General features: G+C 57.3%; 9 protein-coding genes across 10 annotated transcripts; 6 read left to right on the top strand and 3 right to left on the bottom strand.

Moving 5' to 3' along the window:
* Positions 1 to 14: 14 nt before the first annotated feature.
* Positions 15 to 976, bottom strand: SDRG_14234 (hypothetical protein). Its single transcript, XM_008620348.1, has 2 exons — positions 425 to 976; positions 15 to 374 (listed from the first exon to the last, which is right to left on the bottom strand). The coding sequence occupies exons 1-2, from the start codon at positions 898 to 900 to the stop codon at positions 176 to 178; spliced, it is 675 nt and encodes a 224-aa protein (XP_008618570.1). The 5' UTR covers positions 901 to 976; the 3' UTR covers positions 15 to 175.
* Positions 977 to 1,709: 733 nt separating this feature from the next.
* On the top strand, positions 1,710 to 2,603 carry SDRG_14233 (hypothetical protein). Its single transcript, XM_008620347.1, has one exon. It carries the CDS (start codon positions 1,719 to 1,721, stop codon positions 2,454 to 2,456), a length of 738 nt encoding a protein of 245 aa, XP_008618569.1. The 5' UTR covers positions 1,710 to 1,718; the 3' UTR covers positions 2,457 to 2,603.
* A 620-nt stretch (positions 2,604 to 3,223) lies between these two features.
* On the top strand, positions 3,224 to 4,910 carry SDRG_14232 (hypothetical protein). Its single transcript, XM_008620346.1, has one exon. It carries the CDS (start codon positions 3,238 to 3,240, stop codon positions 4,825 to 4,827), a length of 1,590 nt encoding a protein of 529 aa, XP_008618568.1. The 5' UTR covers positions 3,224 to 3,237; the 3' UTR covers positions 4,828 to 4,910.
* A 422-nt stretch (positions 4,911 to 5,332) lies between these two features.
* On the top strand, positions 5,333 to 6,155 carry SDRG_14231 (hypothetical protein; the record flags this gene model as incomplete). Its single annotated transcript, XM_008620345.1, has 2 exons — positions 5,333 to 5,356; positions 5,397 to 6,155. The coding sequence occupies 2 exons, from the start codon at positions 5,333 to 5,335 to the stop codon at positions 6,153 to 6,155; spliced, it is 783 nt and encodes a 260-aa protein (XP_008618567.1).
* A 159-nt stretch (positions 6,156 to 6,314) lies between these two features.
* On the top strand, positions 6,315 to 6,839 carry SDRG_14230 (hypothetical protein; the record flags this gene model as incomplete). Its single annotated transcript, XM_008620344.1, has 1 exon — positions 6,315 to 6,839. One exon carries the CDS (start codon positions 6,315 to 6,317, stop codon positions 6,837 to 6,839), a length of 525 nt encoding a protein of 174 aa, XP_008618566.1.
* A 278-nt stretch (positions 6,840 to 7,117) lies between these two features.
* Positions 7,118 to 7,892, top strand: SDRG_14229 (hypothetical protein; the record flags this gene model as incomplete). Its single annotated transcript, XM_008620343.1, has 5 exons — positions 7,118 to 7,267; positions 7,322 to 7,448; positions 7,492 to 7,522; positions 7,570 to 7,705; positions 7,755 to 7,892. 5 exons carry the CDS (start codon positions 7,118 to 7,120, stop codon positions 7,890 to 7,892), a joined length of 582 nt encoding a protein of 193 aa, XP_008618565.1.
* On the bottom strand, positions 7,823 to 10,692 carry SDRG_14228 (hypothetical protein). Its single transcript, XM_008620342.1, has 7 exons — positions 10,192 to 10,692; positions 9,914 to 10,150; positions 9,645 to 9,869; positions 9,076 to 9,498; positions 8,883 to 9,027; positions 8,399 to 8,836; positions 7,823 to 8,348 (listed from the first exon to the last, which is right to left on the bottom strand). Exons 1-7 carry the CDS (start codon positions 10,557 to 10,559, stop codon positions 7,944 to 7,946), a joined length of 2,241 nt encoding a protein of 746 aa, XP_008618564.1. The 5' UTR covers positions 10,560 to 10,692; the 3' UTR covers positions 7,823 to 7,943.
* An 898-nt stretch (positions 10,693 to 11,590) lies between these two features.
* Positions 11,591 to 12,910, top strand: SDRG_14227 (hypothetical protein; the record flags this gene model as incomplete). The annotated part of the gene is made up of 1 exon (XM_008620341.1): positions 11,591 to 12,910. The coding sequence occupies one exon, from the start codon at positions 11,591 to 11,593 to the stop codon at positions 12,908 to 12,910; it is 1,320 nt and encodes a 439-aa protein (XP_008618563.1).
* A 208-nt stretch (positions 12,911 to 13,118) lies between these two features.
* Positions 13,119 to 15,872, bottom strand: SDRG_14226. 2 transcript variants are annotated; one of them, XM_008620340.1, is made up of 14 exons: positions 15,669 to 15,872; positions 15,485 to 15,622; positions 15,281 to 15,437; positions 15,116 to 15,238; positions 14,939 to 15,069; positions 14,671 to 14,879; positions 14,432 to 14,623; positions 14,210 to 14,378; positions 14,039 to 14,167; positions 13,916 to 13,985; positions 13,760 to 13,872; positions 13,564 to 13,714; positions 13,373 to 13,518; positions 13,119 to 13,325 (listed from the first exon to the last, which is right to left on the bottom strand). In XM_008620340.1, the coding sequence occupies exons 1-14, from the start codon at positions 15,831 to 15,833 to the stop codon at positions 13,227 to 13,229; spliced, it is 1,992 nt and encodes a 663-aa protein (XP_008618562.1). In that variant the 5' UTR covers positions 15,834 to 15,872; the 3' UTR covers positions 13,119 to 13,226. The 2 variants fall into 2 exon arrangements, with proteins under 2 accessions (XP_008618562.1, XP_008618561.1); XM_008620339.1 differs by lacking the exon at positions 13,119 to 13,325 and having other exon boundaries at positions 13,340 to 13,518.
* Positions 15,873 to 16,261: the final 389 nt, after the last annotated feature.

The following is a 16,261-nucleotide window of genomic DNA, read 5'->3' as shown; positions in this document are numbered from 1 at the left end:
CGTGTCATCGTACCAGCCATCTCTACTTGAATCTACGTCGACATCTGCAGTGCAGCGGGACCTTCAGACTGAAGGTATCTTGGTTGCGACTGAAGTTCAGTCGGTCTCGCATTTGCCAGAGTCGAAAGCGGCGAGTCAACCACGTCTGTACTAGCATTGCGGTATCTACAGGTTACTACGGCGTGTGGTGAGGCACTGGCGGTGGCAATAAATACGTCGTGAGCTGGATCATCTCGTACACGAACGAGAAGACGAGCGAGAAGAGCCAGAGGTAAAAGTACGTCAGGTTGCGCTTCCCAATGCACTTGCCGGTCCACGGACAGTGGTGGTCGTACTCGAGGACGCACACCTTGCAGTCCGAGCAGTGGCTCGCGCTACACCAAGCACGTGTAAGCACCTCGATCACTGCATGCACATGAACTACCTCGCTGGACGGTACGACGCACAGTAGTCGCAGTACGTATCGCTCGGGTGCTGCGGCTCGAGCGAAATGGGCACGACACCAGGATCCGTGCACGCCGTGAGCGCATACGCGAGGAGCGACCCGAGGCAGAGGCAGAGGCCGCCCCACGCCTCGGACGACGACACTTGGTCGTTGCTCCACACGACATGGACAGTGAAGAGCGCAAAGACGCTGAGGAGCCCAAACGTTACAAAGAGCAGCGGCCAGTGCGGGCCCACAGAGCACCAGCGCGGGCCCATGCCACAAACGAGCGACCGCGACCGCAGCACGAGAGAATCGCCGCGGTGGAAGGCTCGCTCGACATAGCAAAACGGCAGCGAGGACGAGGGCCGCTCGGCCGGCGACGCTTGCTTGTCGTCGTTCTCGTCATGATCGCTGGCGCGTCGGCTCTCGTCGAGGAATTGGCGGCCCTCTTCGACGTCGGTCGTCGGTCCCATCGGCACAAATTGTGCGAAAATCGAAGTCAGCCGAGACCCGACAAATAAAATATCTTGTTTCGCGTTGAAAAGCGACCGATAAGACTGTATTTGAATTCTTGGGGCAACGTTGAAGTTCGATCGTGGGATTGTATACAAACTGCAAGCAAATTTGAGAAATTAACGCCGTGCGGTCTTTTGTAGCACTCGATTGTCTTAGTCCAAATGTAGTCGAACTGTGGTCAAATATAGTCGAACTATAGTCGAAACGAAGTTGGCATGGTTGCATGCTCACACCGTGGCAGTGGTGCTCGTGTCCATGACGCATCATGGTCGAGATGCCGCAGTTGTCAAGGGAGGTAGCTAATAGGGCAACGTGGGGAAAGCAGGTTGATACTTACCCGGTACTACTGTAGTACGCCCGAGGCAACACAAAATATGGCAGCAATTGTGCAATTATTATCGACGACGAGAGCCAAAACTGTGAATTTACGCTGTTAACCTGTCGGTGGCGAATCGTCGCGGTTTGCGCTGCTGTATGTAAGATCGCAACACTGGAACTTCGAAATTCTCGAAAAAAATCTATCGCGAAATTAGCTTTGAAGTTTTCAAGTTCGTCGACTCCTTTGCACGCCTTTACGTGGTCGCACCTAAAGTCACTGTTCTCGTCTCCGTCGCTAGCAGCATACACTAGGATGATAATACACTGCACACGCGCAGGAGCGATTCATTTCTTATTTCCAGTGCGTCGTTGGTTTGACAACCGACTCGATGAAACCGCCAACCGCCCACCGTCCGTTGCACCGGTGGTCAACGGTCACACTCGGATTCGATCAACGATGCATTGCATGCTTCGCGCAATCTTCCTTGTCTTGGCCGCGATCGCGACCGCGACCGCGCTCTCAGATGCCATCGCATGCACAACAGCCGCGGCGTGTCCGACCGTGCCATGCCACACGGTGAGCGGCTGCACGGGCGGTGTCTGCCTCTACACCCAGCTCGCTGCCAAAACCCTCTGTCCAAGCCAGAGCTGCTCCAACAAGAAGCCCTGCGACGACGACGCCAATGACTACTGCAACGCCAAAGGCGAGTGCGTCGACGCCGTCAAAGGCGCTGGCACCGTGTGTGCGACCGGCGGCTCGTGCTTTGAGAACGCCAAATGCGACGGCATCTGCGGAACATGCCCTGCGGCCACGCCGTCGATGGCCGGCACATCGTGCACGGGCAGCTGCAACGGAGGTCTCTGTGACGCGCCCGACACGTGCGATGGCGCTGGTCGATGCAAAGACAACTACAAGCCCAAAGGGACGCTATGCCAAGCAGGCGGCGGCTACTCCAACACGCCGAGCTACTATTGCACGGGTACGACCGGAACGTGTGATACGAGCAGCGTCGTGCTCGCTGCCGGCAAAACGACGCCCGTGTACGAAGAGAGTGGCGCGTCAATGGTCTCGGCTGCATACGTGGCCATCGGCGTCGTCGGCACCGTCGTCGTCGCGGCGGTCATGGTGCAACAACAGCGTGCACCAAAAAAAGCATCCTTTGTCGACGATGGCTACTTGCCCCTTGTCATGTAGACGGTCACCACATGCGTTTACCCGGAGAGCTTGGTCGACAACGTCGTCGACGCCATTAACAAACCGCTTCACTAATGCGTCTAGTACTGCGAGTGTTTATCAAAGGTTAAACATTCGTACATCAAGTGTGCTGTCGTTGAACAACTGCCCATTGGTAGTCTCGGTCGAGGAGCAAGGATTTGTCAAACATACCTTGCAATTGTGCTAATAAGCAAGTATCGAGACCGTGGTTAGGGTTCCTTTAGCAACAAATGCTTCTTTCGTGCTGGACCACACCGTGTGTTTTACGGCTTGTATGCTTGCGGATGTACTCGATCTCCAGTTCATGCCGTCTACCTCGAAGATCGTTGCTGACAGGTTACTGTACTACGTGCAATTGTACCAACGGTGGTCGTATCAACCTACTGCAGTTGCGCAACTCGGACGCTGACGTCAGTAGTGCAGACCTCCGTGATTCTAGCATGCAAATGCATGTCGTATCGATTTGTGGTCGGCATGACAGGTCTTGGTCTTCTCTCTTTCTGAAGTTCGTTCTTTGTCAAAAGCTCGAACGCCGCCGTCATGCACGCTACGAAGAGAGCCATGGGCATCCTGGCGGCGTGCTGCAGTGAGGTATGCATCTTGTCGTGTGTCAACCAGCAACGAACAACGCGCTTGCGGTGCAACCGTCCGCGCAGGTCTCCTCGGTCGCCATCTTCGCACCTTTGCGTTGATGTTCTTCTTCCTTTTCGATCATAAACGCAAGATTTGTTCATTTTTGAAGTTGAGTGGTGGTTGCACGATGCAGCGATTCGCGCTTGTGCTGTTGGCCGCGACAGCGTCAGGCTTTGAGCTTCTCGAGGCGAGCGCCACGCAGTGCCTTACGGTCGACAACTGCCTCTCCGTGCCCTGCTATACGAGCGCGTGCGCCAACGGCTACTGTCAATACACTCAGGTGCCCATAAAAACCAAGTGCCCAAAACAAAGTTGCTCGAACGGGTCGCCGTGCGACGACGATGATAATGACTACTGCAACTCCAAGGGCGAGTGCATCAACGCGTACAAAATGACCGGTACCAAGTGCCCGGGCAAGAGCTGCTCCAACGGCGGCGCCTGCGACGACGACGCGAACGATTATTGCGACAGCCGCGGCGAGTGCCTAAGTGCCTACAAGACCTCGCGCGACACGTGCCGGGCGTCCACTGGGGAGTGCGATGTCGCTGAGAAATGTACCGGGTCGTCGGGCACGTGCCCCCCGGACAAGTTTGTCAAGAAGGGGGCGCTCTGCTCTGGTACATCCGCGTACGGTGCCTGCGACGGCCAAGATGTCTGCGACGGCAATGGCAACTGCCTCGACGTCTACTTGCCATCGAGCACCGTATGCCGTAAAGCGGCATCGACGTGCGATGTTTCCGAAAGCTGCACCGGTACTTCTGGTGCCTGCCCTGCCGACACGTACGCTAGTGCGACCACGCCGTGCGTGGGTGTCTCCAACGCTGGTTCCTGCGACGACCAAGACTACTGCGACGGCAGCGGCAAGTGCGTCGACAAGTACAAGTCGTCGAATGTCGTGTGTCGTGACACCACGGGCGTCTGTGACGTCGCCGAAAAGTGCACAGGTACCTCGAGTACGTGCCCTGCTGACGTCTTTGCCAACGCCGCGACACTGTGCAGTGGTGCTTTCAACGACGGTGAATGCGACGGCGTCGACCATTGTGACGGCAAAGGCAAGTGCCTCGATGTCTTCGTACCGTCCGCCACCGTGTGCCGGGCGGCGGCTACCCCGTGCGACGTTGCCGAGTATTGTACGGGGACCGCGAGCAAGTGTCCCGTCGATGCCTTTGCGAGCTCCAAGACCAAATGCACAGGTACGTGCAACGGCAACCCGTGCGACGGTGACGACTTCTGCGACGGCAACGGCGCCTGCGTCGACGGGTACCTCCCCGAGGGCACGGTCTGTGGCAACACGGCAAATGGACCTTGCACGATTGCAGCCGTCTGTACGGGCGACATGGGGTTTTGCCCCCCCGACAGCTACGCCGACGCGAGCGTGACGTGCTCCGGACAGAGCTCTGGCAACGTCTGCGACGGCATCGACAAATGCGACGGCAACGGCAACTGCGCCGACCGCTTCCTGAAAAACGTCGTGTGCCAAAAGCCCGTCGGGTATGCACGCCCGACGTACTGCAACGGCAAGCAAGCAACGTGCCCCGTCGCGTATCTCGACACCAACTTGCGCGAGGAAGCGGCACCGGAGCTCGTGGCGACGCACACCAATGCGGCACCGGCCTTTCTTCTCGGCCTTCTTTGCGCGGCGGCAGTCGGGGTCGCGTTTGTCACGATGCGGTCGAGCCATGGGCCCATCGAGCACGATGGGTACTTTGCCATGTGAGAAAAAAGAGGCCGACTCGGATCCTGAACTGGCACGACATCGTATCGTGTATTTTCGCAATCAAATCAAATCTTGTATTTCCATTTGACGTGTGGAGATTACAAAAGGGAATTTTCCTAATGGCCTTTGAGATTCGCCGTGTCCACCGACCAGTTGCTGGAAGGGGATCGAATGCGGCACGCAAGTCTCCTGCTGAAATACTGCCTCGCAATCTTGCAGTACTTTATCCAGTTGAACGCGACAAATCTCCGTCTTTGTGTCGGACAAATCACCGTCTTTGGACGCGAAAAGGCGCACTCTGAAGATCGGGTGCTCTGATTGGCTAGCACGAATCCTGAACCGTCGCGACCCCGCACTCGGTTTCATTCGTGATGCTTGGACCCTGGCGCGTAATGTGGGCGATGGCAGCCGCGACGGCGGTCGTTCTTGGTCGCCGCTATGATCGCATGCCAACGTGCGAGACGCTAGACAACTGTCCTCGAGTGCCCTGCCACGACCTCGTCGCATGCTCGACGACGGGGCATTGCCAGTACCGGCAACACCCGCGAGGTACTCTCTGTCCGTCCCAGAGCTGCTCCAACGGTGGCGTCTGTGACGACGACGCCAACGACGCGTGCGACGCTGATGGCGAGTGCGTCGACGGCTTCTTCCCGCCCATGCATGTCTGCCGCTGGCCTCGCAGCGACTGTGACGTGCCCGAACTGTGCACGGGGCACTCGGGAGCGTGCCCTAACGATCGCCTCGCCGACTTTGGCGCCCCTTGCACAGGCATCTCCAATGGAGCGCCTTGCGACGGCCAAGATTACTGTGACGGCAACGGCTGCTGCGTCGACCAGCTTCAGCCGGCCGGCGCCCTCTGCAACGACGACGTTGATGCCGACCCATGCATGACGCCTGGTACGTGCTGCGGCACAAAACGAACCTGCTCGGCACCACGGAAGGCGCGCGCCGGTACGCCGTGCAAGGGCGAGAGCCAAGGCCATGTGTGCGATGCACCCGATACCTGCGACGGCGACGGTCATTGCGTCGACCGCTTTGAGCGCGGCAAGCTCTGCAAGCCCGCGCAGGGCTACACCCGCGCTGTGTTTTGCAATGGCCGAACGGGAACCTGCCCCGTATCGAGCTTCATGGAAGACAGCACCGTTGACACGGCAGTTGACGAGGTTGCCAAGGCCAGCAATGAGTCTGGCAATATGCTTCTGGTGCACTCACCACCGCCATTGCTCGTCGTGGGTGTCGTCGGCGCCGTCGTCGTTGGCATTGCCGTGGCTATGTACCAACGCCAACCCGTCGTGACGCCGGGAGACTATGTGGCCCTTTCTCTGTAAGCAAGCGAAAGATGTAGCAACCGTTAAGCAATAAAATGGACATGAGTGTTGTCGAGACAGTGCATTCCAAAGACCGTTTTGGATGTCCATCAAGGCCATGCAAGTGCATGGCTCGTAACACTCACTTTGCGATTTGCCTCCAACAACACCAGCACCATCATGATGACCATTGCTCGTTTTCTCTTGATCGCCGCCGCCTTCGTGGCGGGCCAGGATGCCACGGATGCTCCGGTGGTGAGTGCCCTCATCCTTGCGCCAACCCCAGCTGGGTCCGGTGCCGGCAGCCAAGAAGGCAACCAAGATGCTCTGGTCGGAACGGGCGCTCGCTCATCAACCGACTTCCGTGACCAAGGCAACGATAACAACAGCCGCGGCACCCGCAACGGCGGTCCCACTTCTGGCTATGGTGCCCTGCGCGTCAACTCTGGCTACGGTAACCAAGGAGCTAGCTACGGCAAGCAAGGCGCCGGTTACGGTAACCAAGGCGCCGGCTATGGTAAGCAAGGCGCTGGCTACGGTAACCAAGGCGCCGGCTACGGTAACCAAGGCGCTGACTATGGTAAGCCGGCGTACGGTCTCTGGAACAGCGGTGCCCAAGCCGGCGGTCACGGTCAACGCACAGGGCTGGGCTACGGTGCCAGCGGCTACGGACGTGGCAACGGCTATGGTGGCTATCGTTTGTAAGTTGGTGTCATATCAGTCACTGGACTATAGAAGACCATATGTACAATGTCAATATATGTACAATGTCAATATATGTACAACGCACAGCAATTTGCCATACTCTCGCACAACTTTTGCACTGACACGTTGCACGTGCCATATCCACACTAAAACAGGATGGAAATCACTCTATTTAGATAATCACGTCCTGGATACACACTATTTACTTCGCATAATTGCCTAATTAGGACGTTCAAACCAGGCCTCTCGCCAATGACGTCATCTTGTCGCTTGCCAGCATGGAGTCGGTCGAACCGCTGCCGCTGCGGGAAGCGCTGCCGCCGATCCTCGAGTTCTATGGCCACCTCATCGGCTACTGCATCGTGCTTGGCCTCATCTACCTCTTCACCGTGCGCTGCGCTGAGCGCTTCGAGGAGAAGCCGCCCACGGTACAGTACATGCATGCCTGCGAGCCTCCCACGCCTGACCATGCATGGGCGTAGGAGCGACCGGTGCTGTCGACGGACCTCATGCAAGAGATGAGCGACGCCGAAGATGAGAGCGACGAGGACGAAGAGCCTGCCAAGGACGAGCCCATCGAAGAGATCGACACGGACAACATGCTCAAAGGTACGGTGGCCCATTTCGAGCTTGGATCACATGAACATGCTAGCCGACGGCTCCAAGAACGAAAAGGCGCGTCCGTACGTGCGACTCCGCTTCGTGCATGCTGCTGATGTGGCTACCGTAGGGCGCCCAAGAAGCCAGCGTCCAAGCCGACGCCGGGGGCTTTTCCCAAGGAGCTCAATCCGCTCACGTACCAGCCCAAGGAAGACGAAAACGTCTCGTTCGTCGACCTCCACAACGCGATGCTCAACCGCTACAAGGTATCGCCTTCTCATCGTTCATGACCATCGACGGATATCTTGTCCTTAGGAAAAATTCCCCGAGCACGGACCCAACGTCGCGGGACCCGTTGTCGACGACGACTACGACGACGAGATGAAGGAGCTCATGGCCAAGCACCTGCCCGAAGAGCTCCGGCAGCGTCGCGCCAAGAAGCCCTCGAAGTAGCTTCGATCGCTTCCGATATTACAAGATACTACGGGCTACATAGTGAAGTTCCTAGACGAGGCTCTGGGGCGTGTTCATCATGGGTTGATACGGCGGCTGCGGGCTGAGCTCCGTCGTGGGCTGCTCGTCGGTCATTGGCGGGCGACTCGCAAACAAATTCATCGACGACCGGGGCGTCACGGGGTCGACCGAGAGAAACGTGTCGTTGGCCGGGTACACGGGTCGTCGGCTGCTGACGGACGACGACGACGACGCAAAGGACGGCCGGTGGTCCTCGGTCGAGAGGGCGTCGTGGAGCTCGGCGTTCTCGCCGTGTACATCAAAGATAAGTTCCTTGACGACGCGGCGCTGGAACCGGTCCATGTAGCTGGCGGGCTTGACGACCGAGATGCCATGGCGGTCTTGCTGGAGGACGTAGACTCGCACAAAGTGTTCGACGCGCTTTCGCAAATTCCACTAATTTGAAATTTTTGAGCATCGAAAACCAGGAAAATCACCAAACCTACCTGCTGTAAAATGTCGATGAGGCCCATAAAGTAGACACCGGGTCCGTAGACTTCTTCGACGCTCATCCCACCGGCATTGGCTTGGTGGAACGGCCGGTCGTCGGGTGACGTCGCGTCCGACGGCGGCGCGTCGACACGGAACGACCGGTGGTGGATGCCGACGAGGAGGCTGTAGTCGATGCAGTTGATTTCTTGCAGAAAATGCGAGTCCACTTGGAGCTGCTTGGCGACGCGTCGCGCAATGTGCCGCGGCAGCTTCATGTGGTGGTTCCAGTTGAGGTCCTTCCCGACATTGTCGTACGCGTGGCGGACATTGCCGCCGTTGAGGTCGCACATTTGGTCGTGTGTGCCGCCAATCACATACTCCTTGGCACAGTACTTGCAGATGACCGTGGTGCCGCGCGTCTTGCGGCCTTCGAGCCGGCCGACCCACGACCCCTACCCAATAATTTTCGCAACCCGACCCCTACATAAACATATGTACCTTGAGATCAAAGCGCTCGTGGATCTGGAGCGGCGTGTCAAAGACGCTTTGCATGACGATGAAGAAGACGGTCTTGCCATACATGGTCAGTGCGTGGCAGCCGACAAACTTGGTGACAAACGTGTCGGGGTGTGCGGCCATAAACCTAAAAACGTTATAAAAAGTTTCGAGATATGTGAGACATGCAGCGTACGTGACGTATTTGGGCAAAATCAACAAGAGAAACTTGAGCTCTTCGTGTGTGAGGGTCTTGACGAGGTACTTGCGGTCTTGAGTAAAGTAGAAGAAGGCACCCGACTTGCCTTCGCTCACGCGCTCCTGGGTCGTCTCTTTCAACGCGTCGCGGTAGCTCGCGTTCGAGACGTGCGCAATGCTCCGCAGGTACCGAAAGATGTGCGGGGCGTAGTCGTAAAAGATGACTGTGTTGGACTCCTCTTGCCGCAAGACGATCTCTTCAATCTGCGTGTACTTGATGTGCCGGTCGGTGCCAATGCCTTCGATGGCTTGGACCTCGGCGCGCGCGATCGATTCGCAGATGCCCCGCGTCGTGAACGTGAGGATTTCGAGCCGCAGCGCCCAGTTGATGCTGTTGTCGTGCGGCGGCAGATCGACGTACCTAGTCCACCATCAGATATATATTGCAACACTAAGAAAACGAAGAAAACTAAGAAAACTAAGAAAACTAAGAAATCCAAGAAAACTGAGAAATCCAAGAAAACTAAAAAAACTAGAAAATCTAAACGCAAAACATTGGACACGTACCCAAATTCACGCAGCTGCGATATGATCTTGAGAATGTTCGACGTCCGCGTCCAAATGACCGAGTTGACCATGCCTTTGGACAAGAGCACGGACGAGAGGAACTGCCACGCTTGGCACTTGTACTGGGAGCTGTACGGAATGAACGTGTAGACCGCATATGTCACGAGAACGCCGGTCCAGTAAAACACAAAGCAGCCCACATAGTACTTGAGATGGCGGTGGATCCTACATGTTGTACAATTTTAACCACTTTCATAACAATTTTATACCGTTTGCGCGTCATGAACGTATCCGGGAGGCCTTTCAAGAGGGTATTCCACGTCCGTAGAATCGCGTAGAGCGAGATCGAGTAGATAACGAGGATGTACAAGGCAAAGAAAATGCCCGCGGGCGCGGCCCGGCGCTGGCTCAGCGGCCACGCGAGGCGCGCCGACGTCGTGTCCATCCAGCAAAAGCCAAAGAGCGCGTCGTACGAGTCGATGCGCGAGACAAGGGCAAACACGATGCTACACTCCAACTCAGTATCGCATAGCAGCAAGTAGCGCACCTTCCGAGGCAGCCCGCGATGTGGTAGTGGGTCATTTGACCTTTCGAGGTCGTGAACGGGTTCTTGAGCGCGAGGAGGAGGTCGATCGCGAAGATGAGCATGTACGTTTCCTGGCCCGTGAGCGCGAGGTCGACGACGAACGGCGTCGAGTGGCACTCGGTCGCGCCGCCCGACGCTTCGATAAGGTACAAGAACTGATAGAAGGCGCCGTAGACGCTCATGCCAAACATGATGCCGGCCGGGTGCTGCCGCAGCGCAGGCACGTAGAGGTACGTGGCCATGACGTAGACGCAGCCGGCGAGCGACATGACCGAGACGGCCATGAGGAGGCCGTTCCCAGGGCAGACCGGCCCGCGTTCGTCGGCCATGCAGCTAGAGTCTGAATAAGGCCAGGACGCGCCGACTCGTCGGAGATGCCAGAATCCGAGACCGCGTTCCAGGAACGGACCGGACGAGGTAACGCTGCCTTTCTAAGTGAAACGACCCGACCTTGCCACTGGGTCTATCACTCGGCCCAGTTGGCACTTGACGTGAGTTACATCGATTTCGACGTCCCTCGCTTTCGTTAACGAGTAGGACACACAAGTCGTCTCGCACAGATACGGTATACCTACTAGTTTGCAGTGGACTCTAGTATCCACAGCAATGGCACTGGATGGTCGCTAGGCAGGCATCTCCGAGGCAAAGACGCCGCCTGATTCCGCTGAATAAAATACCATGAATTCGTGTCGGATCTTCCCATTGCGTTGGCGGCTCGCGGACGGTTGCCGGCGTCATCCGACTATATCGTCGTCGGCATACCGGTGCACATGCAACCAAGGCGTCGACCTTGATACCGCGCCCAGCGACTACTGTGGACTGCAGGTGACTTGATCAGAAGCGTGTCTCACGTGGTACGCCTTCCTGACCGCAATATCAACTCAGTTGCAAGGACCGCAACTACAACAATGGTGTCGCTGACTCCGCCGCCGAGTTGGCTGGAACAAAGTCGCTAGAACAACCCGGTCATGCGGGCGAGTCCGGCGATGGCCATTGATAGCGACTTTTTGACTTCGTTATACGAACATCCCTTTTCACGCGCGCATACTATCGCGATTTTGCCACCTGCAAATTCCATCAGCCCTTACAACGCTGAGTACAGCGACGGTGTACGCATGGACAGGTCACCAGCAGTCAAAGCTTGATTCAACCGGACTTGATGCATTGACAGTCGAATCCCTCGAGTTTACGTCTCTTGGCTCCAGCTGGCGGCGCTCGACTGGAGCGTTTAGCGCTGGAATGCTATGCTATACGTGCGTACTTGGTCAGATAAAATCACAAAAAATGTATTTTTCGTTGCCGTTGGAGATGATGGCCTGTCCCCATTCCCCACACAACGCCCGCACGTACAGTCGCAAACATGCGGGGCAAGACGACGACAACGCTCGAGCGAGTTGCCTTGCCGCCCAATACGGCGGGGCTTGTCATTGGCGCCAAAGGCGTGCACATGCAGCGGCTCCGCGCTGTCCACCGCCTCTCGAAATGCCGCGTCACGACAATCGACGGTGTTGACCACGTCCTTCTCGAGGGCGCGTTCATCAATGTAAACGCGGCCAAGGCGGAGGTCACTGCGCTCGTGAGCAAGTGCGTGGCTCGCCTCGCACGTGCGACCGGCTACAAGCCGCTCTTTAGCCTTTTCGTGCTCGGCTTGCCGTCGTCCGGTACTTCAAGGGACTCGGACACGGCCGAGGCCCCAACGTTTACGCGTGTCCCGATCGCCGCGCCCACGCAGCGACTCGTCGACGTGTACGACGAGGTGCGGGCGCTACGGGCGTTTACGCTGTCGGCCACGGGCACGCTGCCGCCGCCGCCGCCGATCCACGTGCGCTTGCACACTAAGCAGACGCTGGTCGGCTACGCTGAAGACGCGATCGCAATGTATGTGACCTCGGCCCACGCCGCGCTTGTCGAGACATGGTCGTCGTCCTCCGCGACGCCCTCGCTGCGGCTCTCGGTCGGCAAGACGTTCATGCAGCAGCGTCAATGGGATGCGAGCGACAAGCTCTCGGTCAGCGCGGTGCAGACGCTTCAAACAATGGTGCGACACCAGTTTTGCTCGAGCGTCCTCTCGAACGTTCACATGGAGAGCGCGCAAGCTTGGTGCGACGAGAACGGGTACGCGCCGCCGACGACCTCGCGCTACGTTGTGGTCAACGTGGTGCACTTGGTGTCGGGCGACAAGATGCAGTGGACACGCGAGACGGGCGATGCGTCGACGCTTGGCCACACGCTCGACCGCCTCGGGTTCCTATCGCTCGTGGCACTCGATGCAAAGCAGGTGGGCTGTCGCCTCGACTTTCGCCAGCAACGGGCGCTAGCCACCGACGGTGGGATGCGGGCGCTGAGCGATGCGCTCGAAGCCGCGTATGGCATGCGCGATGCGTCCGGGTACTTTACCCTGGCCGCGGAGAGTCTGTACACGATTGACTGCGTGCAGTACCACAAGGAAGAGACGCGGTGCCATGCGACGAGCGGCTTGCGCGTGTCGGCGACGCTGACGCGGCGCTGCGCCACGGTGCTCGCCAATGACGACAACGGCGCGCCGCATGTATGGAGCCTGGCGATTTCGGACCCGGCCTTGGACGACGGTGGCTTTGACGAGGCAGATGTGTTTGTGCACCGCGTCATGGCGGTCTTGCGCGCCGGGTTGCAGCTGGTGGACGCCATCAACATGACGTAGCATCGTTGTTGAAAAAACCATGTGGGAAGGACGTTCTATATTTTGAGACTTATGAGACTTTTGAGACTTTAGGTGTCGGATAGGTCGAGTTGCTGGCGCCAGTTGCGCCACGGTGTACGCTGGACAGCAGTCTGTTGTTCTGGGATGCATCTCGTTTTCGATGCCAACACACTTTAGCAGTCCACGGCTCAGAGATCTTATAGAACTATGGTGATCATGGCATGGATGTATACAGTCGAGTGTTAGGCGGATGGACAATACTGGGTTTTAACCGCGAGATTTCTTTGTACTTGTCGAGAGAATGAAGAGTGCGGGATTACGACTCGTCCTTGTACGACTTGAGGTCCGCCTTGCGCTTGTGTTCTTCAATTTTCTCGGTCAAAACGCGCTGCACAAGCTTGGGCGAGATCCCGACCTAGTTTATGGGATTTAATCGAGTAGGGGTAGGGATCGCGTTGCAACCTCGTCTTGGGCATACGCCATGTTTTGGAGATAGAGCATCATCTTGCTAATCTCGCGGCCGCTCATGCCTTGCGTGGCCGGCCCAGCTTTGTCGAGAATGGCCGTGCACTCGGGGTTGTCGCCGCCGGGAAGCGCCGCGACGCAGTCTAATCGACAGGCTTCGAACCCCGCGACCGACAACGATTTCGTACCGGCGAAATAGAGGCGGAGGAGGCGGACGCGCTCGTTGGCTTCGGGCAAATCAAAGTGCAGCGCATCATCAATGCGGTCGGTGATGGCCGTGTCGAGGTCCTCGGGCCGGTTGGTCGCGATCACCAGCATAAAGTGTTTGGTTTGGGACCCCTACCATACATAATTTTGACCCGGGCCCTACAAAAACGCCAATACCGTGTGGAAGAGCAATGCGTTAAGCGCGTTGCGCATGGCTTCGCTCATGTGGGTTTTGCGCGTTGCTCGGCAGCCCAAGAAGGCTTCGGCCTCGTCAATGAAGATCAAGACACCTACACACACGTTGAATCGGGTCGGCCAAATCGACTCTCGGACCCCGTGGGGAGGCTTGGGCCCACCGAAAAAGCGCGTGGAGCTCCGTGACCGCATCACTGCCGAGGGGGCCCTACAAAAATAATACACGAAGGCTCCAAAGACAAGCAATATTTGCAGACGCACGACGTCGCCACCGCTCATGATGGCATAGTCCATGCCCGAGCAAATCGCGAGGCGCTTGGCGACCATGGTCTTCCCCGTCCCTGGGGGGCCGTACAGCAGCAGATGGCGGTAGGGGGCGCCATGTTTTTTCTAGCATCTACTATCAAGTTGAAAGATTCAGGGGCCTCAAACCGCGTTTTTGGTCGACTTGGCCAAGTCGTACAAGCGCGTTTCAAGGGCCGCGTGGACCACGACGTCCGAGAGCGGCTCTGTGCCAATTGGCGCCGCAAAGAAGCTGCGCACCCAGCCGATGAAGCCGCCACGGCGCGACGTCTCTCGCACCAGCGACGGTTTGCCGAGACTAGATCCCGCAGGAATACATCAACCTAATAAATGCAAAAATCGTAGTCCTACCGTTGCTCGATGATCTGGCCACCAATGCGAATGCACTCGCGGGTGAGGTAGATGCCAAACGCAAGCGCGACAAAGGAACCGATAAACTTGAGCAGTTTGTCCGTGTCGGAGAGCAAGACGAGTGCGCCGGCGCCCAAATTATCAAACGTCGCTTGGAGCGCCGTCATGACCTTGTCCTTCTCGGCTTCAAATCTAAAAAAGAGTGTCATTTCTACCTTGGTTGCCAGGAAAAGTTCTACTGGGCATGGAGCTGGGCCATTTCAATGTCTTGGTTCATGCGCTGCTGCTTGATGCGTCCCTCGACGTCAATGACGGCCTTCTCCAAGGTCGTGTTGCGCTCGAGCCACATGCGTTCCTTATCCGCTTCAAGCTGCCGCTCCTTCAAGATGGCTTCGGTCTCCCGGCGCTTGAGCTCGATGCGAGCACTGGATGCTTCTTGCATGTCCACCTAGTAGTTGCGTGATTTCGTTTGTATCAAGTTTGAATCAATCTATATATATTGCGTACGAGCTCCTTGTTTTGGTCGCGCCGCTGCGTGTCGTCAAAGCGAATGCGCTCCAGCTCGAGCGCGTTCTCCCGCTCGGCAAGGGCCAGTGCGTTCGCATGGGCGACGGTCAGTGTCTGTCGCTCTTGGTCCGCTAGTATCCACATCGTACAAGTGACCTATCCAACGGACTTGGATACCTTTGGCCGACACGGTGTCAAGCTCAAGCTGGGCGGTATCGCGCGTGGCCTCGGCGATTTTCCGCTGCTCAATCAAAACCGCAGACGCTTCTTGATCCAGATGCACTTGGAGCGTCTCGAGACCTACATGTCGGTTCGTTCTTTGCTACTTTGGAGGTACGGTACGGGCAGCGGCGTCGTCAAGCTGCCGCTGGAGCCGCTGGGCCTCGGCCGTCGCGTCGCCTTGGCGCCGAATCAACACTTGGGTCGCGGCCACGTTGTGCATGAAGAGCGCATCCTTGTCGACCGCGTGGAAGTTTTGAATCGCAATCTTCTCTTTTTCCTATACAAGCGTGAGCAAGACAGTCCACGCGCTCATAACGCATGTACTTGGCTGTACACATGGCGCTCGGGGTACACGTGGATGCCCTCGGGCAAGAGGGTGCGCAACAAGGGCGAGCCAATCACGCCGAGCTGTCGGCGCCCCGGAATCGAGTCGTACTTGAACTCAAAATTGGTCAATTGAACCTACATGAGAGGCGTGGGCATGTACTTCGCTGACCAGCCAGCGCACCTGCGTGATGACGTGGAGCGAGTGCGTCGCGTTGGCGTCCTCGACGCCCGTAAAGACGTCGGCGTAGGCGACACTTGTCGCATTCGACGACCGCGCGTTCCGGCCGATGGCGAGGCTTTGGCTCGCGGCGGCGGAGGCGAGGACGAGCGTAGCGCAGAGCAACATCGGTCCAAGGCGACGCTTCGACCACGTGGAATCTTGCCGACTTTCCGAATCTGAACGTCAATGTCATGAATGTAGGTAAAGATACGTCAAGATATGGCTGAACCGTCGAGCTCGAGGTTCCCTCGTCCAGTCGCAACGCTGCGTGTTGTCTCTATCTTTGGTCGTTGCCAGCAAGTATTCCCGTGCTAACTGATGTTAAACATTTCGCTAAGCTGCGTAGCATTCTCGCTGTCGCTCAGGCCCGCCCGGCGTCTCGATCGGCGACACCGACGATGCGCCGTCGCAACCCGACCTCAAACTGTTTGTCTACCACCTCTTGCCGGCAACGACGCCAAGCCATGGCTTACGGCTGCCAAGATACGCAATTGATCAATATATAGGTAGATAGATAGATAGATAGATAGATAGATAGATAGATAGATAGATAG

This window comes from Saprolegnia diclina (assembly GCF_000281045.1).
Source record: "Saprolegnia diclina VS20 unplaced genomic scaffold supercont1.69, whole genome shotgun sequence".
In the NCBI taxonomy this organism is placed as follows: Eukaryota; Oomycota; class Saprolegniomycetes; order Saprolegniales; family Saprolegniaceae; genus Saprolegnia; species Saprolegnia diclina.
Note: the sequence above shows the minus strand (reverse complement) of the source record. Positions and strands in the feature narration are given on the sequence as shown.

Excerpts from the sequence above, each read along its gene's own strand:
- SDRG_14234 (XM_008620348.1), bottom strand. The coding sequence starts at position 900 with ATGGGACCGACGACCGACGTCGAAGAGGGCCGCCAATTCCTCGACGAG. Across the intron at positions 375-424 it reads GCGTCGTACCGTCCAGCGAG|CGCGAGCCACTGCTCGGACT; the intron begins GTAGTTCATGTG and ends TGCTTGGTGTAG.
- SDRG_14233 (XM_008620347.1), top strand. The coding sequence starts at position 1,719 with ATGCATTGCATGCTTCGCGCAATCTTCCTTGTCTTGGCCGCGATCGCG.
- SDRG_14232 (XM_008620346.1), top strand. The coding sequence starts at position 3,238 with ATGCAGCGATTCGCGCTTGTGCTGTTGGCCGCGACAGCGTCAGGCTTT.
- SDRG_14228 (XM_008620342.1), bottom strand. The coding sequence starts at position 10,559 with ATGGCCGACGAACGCGGGCCGGTCTGCCCTGGGAACGGCCTCCTCATG. Across the intron at positions 9,028-9,075 it reads ATTTTGCCCAAATACGTCAC|GTTTATGGCCGCACACCCCG; the intron begins GTACGCTGCATG and ends TAACGTTTTTAG. Across the intron at positions 8,349-8,398 it reads TCATCGACATTTTACAGCAG|TGGAATTTGCGAAAGCGCGT; the intron begins GTAGGTTTGGTG and ends ATTTCAAATTAG.
- SDRG_14226 (XM_008620340.1), bottom strand. The coding sequence starts at position 15,833 with ATGTTGCTCTGCGCTACGCTCGTCCTCGCCTCCGCCGCCGCGAGCCAA. Across the intron at positions 15,070-15,115 it reads TGACACCGTGTCGGCCAAAG|CGGACCAAGAGCGACAGACA; the intron begins GTATCCAAGTCC and ends TGTGGATACTAG. Across the intron at positions 13,986-14,038 it reads TCATGAGCGGTGGCGACGTC|GGCCCCCTCGGCAGTGATGC; the intron begins GTGCGTCTGCAA and ends TTATTTTTGTAG.